The sequence below is a fragment of the Condylura cristata genome, unplaced genomic scaffold (genome assembly GCF_000260355.1).
Source record: "Condylura cristata isolate star-nosed mole 26May11 unplaced genomic scaffold, ConCri1.0 scaffold00032, whole genome shotgun sequence".
Lineage (NCBI taxonomy): Eukaryota > Metazoa > Chordata > Mammalia > Eulipotyphla > Talpidae > Condylura > Condylura cristata.
In genome coordinates this window covers 14,218,752-14,227,926 of record NW_004567133.1, presented here as the reverse complement: position 1 = coordinate 14,227,926, position 9,175 = coordinate 14,218,752, and the positions used below count along the sequence as shown (strand labels likewise).

The 9,175-nt window shown below is 60.3% G+C and overlaps 1 protein-coding gene across 2 annotated transcripts in view; it reads right to left on the bottom strand.

Annotated features, from left to right (window-relative positions):
* Positions 1 to 7,301: 7,301 nt before the first annotated feature.
* CPPED1 (calcineurin-like phosphoesterase domain containing 1) overlaps positions 7,302 to 9,175 on the bottom strand; it is a 55,143-nt gene continuing 53,269 nt past the window's right edge. Inside the window, exon 3 of one of the 2 annotated variants that reach the window (XM_012732027.1) lies at positions 7,302 to 8,866. In XM_012732027.1, the coding sequence (XP_012587481.1) occupies positions 8,637 to 8,866 (230 nt within the window). In that variant the 3' untranslated portion in view covers positions 7,302 to 8,636. The remainder of the gene's footprint in view (positions 8,867 to 9,175) is intronic. The other variant, XM_004691751.2, reaches the window with a different exon arrangement.

Sequence of the window (9,175 nt, the reverse complement as noted above, 5' to 3'; positions counted from 1 at the left end):
AGTACTAGCTGGAGCTGAGGCAGACGCCCAAGTGCAAGCCCCCCCCAGGAGATGCCCCCCTCCAGCGTCAGCACGGTGGGAGGTCCATGGCCTCTGCCCACTGGCTGAGTCTGGGGGCCCACCCCCCTCCCTTGGCTTCTGCCGTTTGCTGGAACAGCTCCCAGCTCTCAGGAAGCACGTCTGTGAGCTTGTCACACAACGAGGGGTGATAACAGTTCGGGTGACAGGCGGGTGACAGGGCACAAGGGGTCTGGCAGGGTCCGGGAGCAGGCCCCAGGGAGGTGGGGTTTGCCAGCCTCCGGCCCATGGAGTGCTTGCCAACCCAGGGACCCTCCCAACATGCACTGTGGGAGGCCATCAGCAGTGGGCACTGGGATCCTGAGTGTCATCAAGGCCACAGCAGTGGGCACTGGGATCCTGAGTGTCACTTCCAGCCCCGCTCCCCTCTCTCAGGGTGGGACCCGGGGCTGGTGGGGAGTGGGGGAGGCGTCCCACTTCTGAAGTGCTCGGTCTCTCTGGCGACCAGCCCGCCAGGATGCCCCCCACAGTCACCTCACTGGGCACAGAGGCTCCTCTCGCCCGGGAAACCGTGGGATTCAGGACCTCAGTCATGTGCTCTGGAAGTCACCAAGGCTGGTGTCTGGAACCAGCATCAAAGGCTGATGTAAAACGAAAGCACCCCTATTGACAGGGGCCTAGGGCTCCTGTCGGGGGCCCCGACCTAGACGGGGACTCCTCACTCTCCCAGAGGGCATGGGCTGCTGCCAGAGGGGGAGGGGCTGCTGGGCAGGGCAGGGCGCAGGCAACCTTCCAAGCCCTGACGCCTTCTGTGGTCCGCGTCCTTTCTCGGCACCACGCCGGCCCTCCTTCCCTGACAGACAGGGACTATCGATGAGAAGGGTGAACTTGAAAGTACTCACACTTACTGCATGCATTTGGCGCAGAACGCGGGATTTCGGGCTTCTGAGATGAGTCACTTTCTCTTTTTCTCCAGAAAGACATTGAAAACCACCTTGTTAGAGGCAGGGGGTCATCCATGACGCAAAGGCAAGGGCCCCTTCTGTTTAATGTGTGGCTCGAAGTGGGAGACTGGGAACAGCCTTGTCCCCTGACTGCAGAGGTGGGATAGGCTGCCAGCCGGCTCGGCTGTCTTGGAAAGGAAGCCACAGGTCCCCCTGCGGAGAAGGGAGCCGGGCGGGGGGCCCCCTGGAACGCCAGGGAGGCGTCGGGGCCTGGACTGGGCCTGGCGCTGGCCCTGGCTGGCGCGCAGACAGCTTTATAATTACTCCCTCTGTTCTCCAACCCCCCAGCAGCCTCAGAACATCCCGCTCCGGAGGTGTTTCGCGGTGTCTTTTATCTTTTTATCTCAGCTGTCACTCTGATCACATTTTCTTTTCTTTTCTCCTCTGGCCTTCCTCATGTCACCACACCTGGGTCGTCAGGGCCAACGTAGTTTCCTCTCTCCTTCTGATTTCTATTATTGAGTTACCTTGAATAGGCCCCTTCACTTCTCTGATCCCCGTTTTCCACACATGAAATAAAACATGGTGATGGGACCTCGGAACTGGAGACTCACACACACCTCAGCACCCAGCTCAGCAGCTCCTGCCACCCGCGGTCTTCAGCGCCTCAGTCCTCACCTCACCTCAATCGCAGGATTGCCAGTGGCTCCACAGGCCCTTGGGTTCCCCTCCAAGCCACTCTCACCCTGAGCAGGAGCGGCTCAGGCCTGCTCTCTCCAGACCGCCAAGGCTTGCTCTTCTGACGTAGCTGCCAGGCCCCACTCTGCCCACTGGCCCAGCTCTCGTCCACTCACCACTTGCCCTCACGCTCCGCCCTGTGGCCACTCCCCCTTTCAGCCCCTCAAACGTGCCGCTTGCCCTGTGGCCACAGGACATTTGCACTGACTATTTCCCTGCTTAGAAAGGGCTTCTTGAAGAGGGCTGCATGTCAGAATTACCCCAATGTCCAGGCTTCCCTTGGCCACCCAGAGCAGCTTCCAGGGCCACCACTCGAGCATCAGTACGTTAAAATCTCCCGAAGACTCCCACAAGCAGCCGTGATGGGGCACGTCCCCACCTCTTAGGATTCCATCCCCTGCCGTCCCAGACGCCACATCACTGCGCCCCTGGCCGCTCCGATGATGGATGGTGACGCAGGCACCTTAACCCCCCGCCCCGCCCCACTCTCATTTCTCCTCCCCTCCCTGTTTCTCTGCTTGCTTCCTCTGTGATGCTTCACCCCAAGGAGGTCCTCTTCCAGGTGGGGCTCACACAGAAAAGGCCTCTCCCCCCCTATTCCAGCAGCAGTCCCAGGGGAGCCTCCTGGGTCTGACCGGGTCACACAGCGCTGCCCTGCACCCCACCTAGGGCACCGGCCTGTCCACGCACACCTGTCCATGCATGGCCCAGGAGTGGGACCGCCCAAAGAGCAGAAGCCAAAGTGGGGGGGCCTCCAGCGTAGAATCGGGAGTCAGGGAAGCAGCGTGGGTTCAGGCAGGACAAGTCAGTGGCCAGCGGGCGGTTCCCATGTCCGCTAAGACACCCCGATGAGTGCTAGCTTAGATTTGGGGTGAGCAGGAGGGCTGTTGGCAAAGCCCCAAAGCGGTAGGTTTCAGAGAAGGGTCCCTGGGGTGTCGCCCAGCACACAGCAGGTGGCTGAGACCCTGCGATGGACACTGGCGACAGGCAGCGGAGGTGCCGGGTCTGGGCCCGGGACCCTGGCACACCCCGGCCCCCCTGGTGGGCGCCGGTGAGGGGTGTGTGGAGAGGACGCTGCCGGCCAGGCGAGGCCCTGCTTGGCCGGGGGTGGGGGTGCTAGTCAGAGCTCAGAGAGGCTGGAGACGTGTGGTTATGGCGGAGGGTAAAGGCGAACTCCACAGAGAAGCGGAGGGCGCCCCTCTGACCTCTGATGGCGTGGCAGCTGCCCCAGATTCCCTGGAAGGCGCAGCCAGGGGCCACAAGAGTCTGGCCCCGGCTGTAATGAACTTTGTGCCGCCACTGGGGAGCCCCATGAGCCCCGCGCCCCTTCCTTTTTCACATAAAAGCGTCACGTGACATTGACCTGTGTCGATGAACACGTGTGTCCGTTCTAAGCCTTTAGGGTTTGGACCGTGTTCCCTTCTGCTGGGTTTGACTTGATGGCAGTAAGGGGTTCCCAGGGGCACGGTGACTCTATCGGTGGTTTCAGCAGAATTTCTGATGCTTGGCGACTTTATTCCAGGGCACATCGCTGGTTTTAGAGCCCAGGAAGGACCCGCCCCGGAGCCAGGGTCGACAAGGCGTGCTGGGGGACAGCAGCAAGGAGCTGCTCGTCCCCGGTGCCCAGGCCTCTGGTGCGGCAACTTCAGAGACCCCACTGAGTCCCCAAAAAGGCATTACAATTACCAGCCCTGTCGGGGAGCTGTTGCCCAACTGTCTACACAACGTCAAAAAGCTTGTTTTCTTGAGCGATAATTAGAGCATCTCCCTGGGAGAGCGCGTTCATGAAGCGGCTCCCTGTGAAAGCTCCATCCACACGCACCAGCCAGACGGGGCCGGGGCCGGGGCCGGGGCCGGGCTAATTAGACGGGACAGCAGCCTTTCTACCCCGCCGGCCACGATGGGGGGCAGGCCCGGTGCCGGAGAGCGGGGTCTCTGCGGGGTGTGGGAAGTGGTCTGGGGCCCTGTGCGGGCATCTCCTGACTTCTGCCAGGATTCTCTGGAGAAGAAGAAGGAAAAAAGGAAACTTACCTGCATTGACTCATCAGACGAACTTGACTTGGTTTGTCAGAGGAGACCGTTCCGGGGCAGGAGCAGCATGCTTTCCGGTCTGCAGAGACCTCCATGGGGACAGGGGTGGGGAGGCAGGTCCCGGTGGACACGTGGGCGACACTCACCGTTTGGGGGGGACCCGTGTTGTTTCAATCCCTCCCACTGACAGAGGCAGGGCAGAGACAGGCAGTGTGGGGGTCGTGGGTTCAGAGCCCCGCCGCCTGGTGTGCACCCCAACTCTGCCACTGCCGCGCTGTGTGGACTTGGGAGGCTTCCTTAGTGCCTCGGGGCCTCAGTTTCCTCACCTGGACCACAGGGAGGGTGTGGCTGGCACTCAGTGGGTTCGAACACGGTAGTCAGAGGTGACTGGCCACACAGCTGCCTCTTCCTGCAGCCCAGCGGGTCCCGCTCACCTCGAGTGTCCACGGTGGCCATCTCTCGTGGGGCCGGGCTGTGCGGGGGGTGGGGGGCGCTGCCTGGTTCCCACATTACTGATAAAGGCAAGAGCCCCCAGGGTGCTGCCGGCCAAGGGGAGAGTGGACTGTCGCCTCCCTGTCGCCTCCCACGGAAAGCGTCTCCCCACGCGGCCTCCCCTCACTGACGCTGACTGCAGGGGACGCCTTGGCTTGTGAAAACACGTAGACCTCGGTCTGGAGCAGCTATGCCTGTCCTTGGGCACACACCCCGGAGAGGACTGTGCTTGCCACGACGGCTCTCAGCTGCAGTCAGCGGCCGCGGGCCAGTGCCGGGCTGGCCGTGTGAGCGAGGCAGTCACGGAGGGCTTTCTGGAGGGGGCGAGACTAGAGCTGGGTCTGAAAAGAAGATGCCTGGCCGAGCCGGCGGGTCGGAGAGGCCCAGCTCAGAGATGACCTCAGCGAGGACGGCGTGTGGCTGCGTGGGACCGACCCTCCCTGCGGTCCTCACTGGCCGGGGCCCCACGGCCCTGATCACTCCCTGCGCCGAGTGGCTGTGAGCACCGGCTCCCTGCAGCCCTCGGCTGTGGCCCCTGGCGTGCTGCCCCTCTGCCTGGAACCCTGCCCGGCCTCATCACTAACTTGTTGGCGGCCCGGGTCCTGTCCAGGCACCATCTCTTTGGGGTGCATCCCACACCGCCTTCCTCTCCGCAGTGGCGCCGGTCAGATGACTCAACAAGTCATCTGGGCCTTCCAGCCAGCCCTGCGCTTGGGGAATGGATGGGCAGAGCCCCCAGTGCGATCTCCTGCACCCCGAGTTGCTCCCTGTCTAGAGAAGGGTCCAACCCAGCAGAGCACCCGCCGTTTGGAGATTGTTTGGCGGGGGTGGGAGTGCAGGCGACTGCCGTTGAGGGCAGCATCCGGGTGGGAGGCTGCAGGCAGAAAGCTGGTGCAGAGCCGGGTGGAGAGAAAGGGGCGTGGGCTGGAAGCGCCCCCCTAGCGAGGAGAGCAGGGGGCAGTGCGTGAGGTGAGCTGTGGAAATGGCGTCTGCGCCCCCTCTGGGCCGTCACCACGCCGGCCAGCGGGCCTTTGGTGTCTAAGACTTGGAAGTCTACACCACCTCCTAGAATGGCTTATGTGGGAATTGATGGTGTTCTGGTTGTGGGTGTTTTTGCTTTCCAGGGCGGGGGTGGGGGTTGGGGTTGGGGTGGGGCGGGGGTGGTGATGGTGGGTGTTTCTGCTTGGCCTGGGCAGGGAAGGCTGCCGGGACCAGGGACACCAGTGCGTGGGTGATCGGTCTTGTCATGCCCAAGGCCGCTGGCCTTCGGGGTGGGCTGTGCCGTCTCCCCAGGAAGGTCGCTGGGTGGGCGACGACTGGGGAGGGACGGCGGGTGCGGAAGGCTCGCTGAGGGGAGCACACCAGGCGGGAGTCACAGGCCTGGCCCGCGATGAGGACAGCGTCCAGCGAGACGGTGATCCTACGGCCACAGGCTGGGAGCAGGCGTCATGGGCCAGCATGGAAGGTCAGTGCCTTCCAGCCGGGTGGCTTCTCGGGATCTGACAGCTGAAAAGTGTGACTGGCTCGGTACGTTACAAAAAGAAAACAGGAAAGATAACCCAGAATCTTTCCAAGATGTGATGGGGGAAAAACCATTTAATTTCTCCATGAAAGCTCCGAAGACAGAGTCATTTACACAGCTTGGGGGTGCACCCCCTGACCTGCTCCCCTTAAAAGTCTGGTGTATCCACACGGCCTGCCTGGGGACACAGCGAATTTCTGCTGTATTCTGAGGGAGCAGCAAAGTTCTTTTCACGAAGAAAATGACCTTTCAAAGGCAGGGTGTCCAAACACAATAGTGAAAGTAACTTGTAATTGTTCACTTTCAATTTCATTCAGTGAGATAAAACCTAAAGGAAAAAATTCCATCTATACATAGTCGTGAGTTTGAAAAGTCACTCATGTTAAAAAAAGATACAGTGGGAATAAAAGTCCATTGGAGGAAAGATAAGATTTAGTTAGCCAAAAAAAATCATAGAAATCATTTATTCCAAGAAAAGAGCTCTGATTGCAGAAGGCAGACTTTTATGAAGGTAGAAAAACATCAGCATTACCTGTCAGATACCGCCTCACGCTGGTGCAGCCCCAGCGGCTGAGTTATCTGAGCACAAACCCCCAGCGCCTGCTCGGGTTCTCAGAACCTGCCTGCCTGTGCATCCCCAGATCTCCGCCCGCCCCAGCTCAGTAAGATACGGCCACTCGGTTTCACGAGTGCACAGAGCTGTCTTAGGTGTTTCTTGGGAAATACACAGTAAGAGTTTAAGTACATGCAAATGTTGTTTCTGCTGCCTCTTCTCAAAAGATGCCAACATGAAGCCGGCCCGGCAGCGCTGCCTTTGGTGACCAGCCTCTGTGCATGGGGAAATGGTCGGAGCGCGATTACTTGAGCTTAAAACTCGTCACTCTCTCCAGGACGCCTGTTGTCCATGAGATATTAGGAAATGTCCTGTTTGCCGGTTCCATACAATTGCTGGATTTCCTGCTGCTCCCCACCACCGTCCGCTGCCCCGCCCCGCCACCCTGTTCTCCAGCGAAGCCGAAGACCTGGGTGACTTTACTTACTGCAGAGGGTGAATGCAGCCAGGAGAGCCTCTCCCACCCCGTCGACAGACCCTCCGGGCCTTGAGACCTCAGCGTAGGTCACTTTAAATGACCTTCCTGCAGGGGTCCTCATTGTCCCCCTAAAATGACAAATTAAAGGGGGAGGTCGAGGGGAGACCCTTGCCAGAGCAGGCTGGGAGCAGACCCCCACACCCATTACCATCCGGGCATCTAATGCTGCAAGTCTTCAGCTCCCTGGGTTCCCCTTCTTGGCCTCTGATACCCACACCTGGTGGCAAAGAAAAACCAAGGCTGGGCCCTCCCTGGTGGCGTAACGGGTTAAAGCGCAGCGCTACGAAGCCGGCCGCAGCTACTTCACACACCTCCCCGCCCAGGGAGTGACCCACCTGGCGCGGCAGACCTCTCCTGTCTTCCCGCTGCTCCCTCAGCAGTGGACTTCGTCAGTCTGCCTGCTCTGCTCCCCACTCTGTCTCTGCGGAGTCCTCTCACCCCCTGAACCTGTGGCCTGGTTCCCCAGTTCTGTGTGCATAAGTAAACACATCTTTTAAAAAAAGAAAAACCAAGACAAAGCAAGGATGCAGCAAACTAGTGAACAGGAATATTGTCATTTTGACAAATTTTAATCTTCTTGGGCCGTGCAAGCAGCTACGGTGTGTCCCTGCTCGGCAGCATAATCAGCTGCTTTTCTTCTGTGCCTCATGAATGGACATCTCCAATTATCTTTCTACTTAATCTCTGGGTTTTGCTACACTGCCTGCGACTTCTCCCACGGCTGGACGGAGCGGTTCATCTGTAACCAGTCGGTCCTGAGAGTTGTCTCAGGATGACAAATCTACCATAAACTGCGGTGACATTTCCCTGGCTGGACTGGGGGTACCTGGCTCCCGGTTGTCGAGGACAGCTGCTGTGAATGACCGTGTGGGCGAGATTATGCTGGGCCGGGAGCTGCAGGAAGACGCAGCGGAGCAGACAGCACACGAACAGTGCTGATTTTAAACCGTCAAGGGCTACTGCACTGGCGAGTTTAACCACAGTTGGTGCCAATTTAGATAATGCGCCATTAGAATTTCAGCTTTGTTTCTCGAGGGCGGTGCCCCGAGGGAGGCCGCTGCTCCTCAAAGCAGACACAGGGGGTCTGGGGAAGGGCAGGGCACCCCGTGGGCGGTGTGGGAAGCTCGGCGTGCAGTCAGGGCATGCAGAGGCCGGCTGCAGGGGTCTAGCCTCTTGGGTGCAATTTTTATATGTGGCCAATTTACGTGCAAAGGAGATTTTTCTCATCACCAAGAAGGCCAGAGCGAGCTTTGGCTGTATCGGCCGCATCACTGCCAGGGACAGACGTCTCGGAATTAAGAGCAGATGTGGGCCGCTCAGCTCCTGGCTAAAATGTCTCCATGGGGTGGTGTTGGGGGACAGTGTTAAGCAGGAGAGGACCTTCGTGTGTCTGGCAAACATGATTTAGGCGCCGAGACACCATCTGGTACAATGAGATGCGGTGGCTGCAGAGATGATCACTCCAGGGGGTATCAGGCTGAGAGCCCGCCCAGCACACCCCAGAGAACACCCGGATGCAAAGGCGGCCCCAACACACCGACGGGAGAACTGAGTCAGGCACCCCGCAGAGACGTTCCAGTACCGTTTATTCCTCTTTCCTGGTTTCCCTTCCCTCTGATCTGAAGGGAGGGCGGCCGCGCTACTCTGAATACAGGTGAGGAGCGCCCCGACTCTGATTCGCCCGAGGCTCAACCCGGGTCAGCCCGGGGCGCGCCCGCATCTCCAGAAGGGGGTTGTGCGCAGCTGCCGCTCTGGCAAAACGAAAACCACAGTGGCCGAGAAGTGACGGGCGCGGAGGCCTCATGTTTCCTTCATCAGATCCAGGAGGTCGCTGTCGATCCCCCGCTCGCTCAGCTCGTCTAAGCTGTAGTAGCGGTGGACGATCTTCTCCGCGGTGACCACCACCACGCGGAGCCCGTGGGTGTCCTGGCCCAGCTGGCACCCGATGGCGGACGACACCACCATGTCGAGGTCCCGGTAGGTGCCCCCCGCGTTCCGGTGGTAGTGACCCGAGAACACGGCTTTGACACCTGCGGGGGAGGGAGACAGGCGTTAGCGGCCGAGGAAGGCTCTGTGGAGACAACGGCGGAACGGCGGCCTTAAAGTCCGACAGGCAGGGCCTGACGCCCGAACCTTCTGGAGCACAGCTCGCCCACGCGGCCATGACGCCCAGCACGAGGAACGGCCAGGGAGAAGGGAGGGCGAGCGGGCGACCTCGGGAGAGACAGCGGGCAGAAGGCGCGTCTGGGGTCTGCGACCGGAAGCTGTGAGTCTGAGAACTGCGGGTGCGGAGTTCTGGTCGCGAAGGCACCCACGTGCGGGGGGACGGGGACACGGGG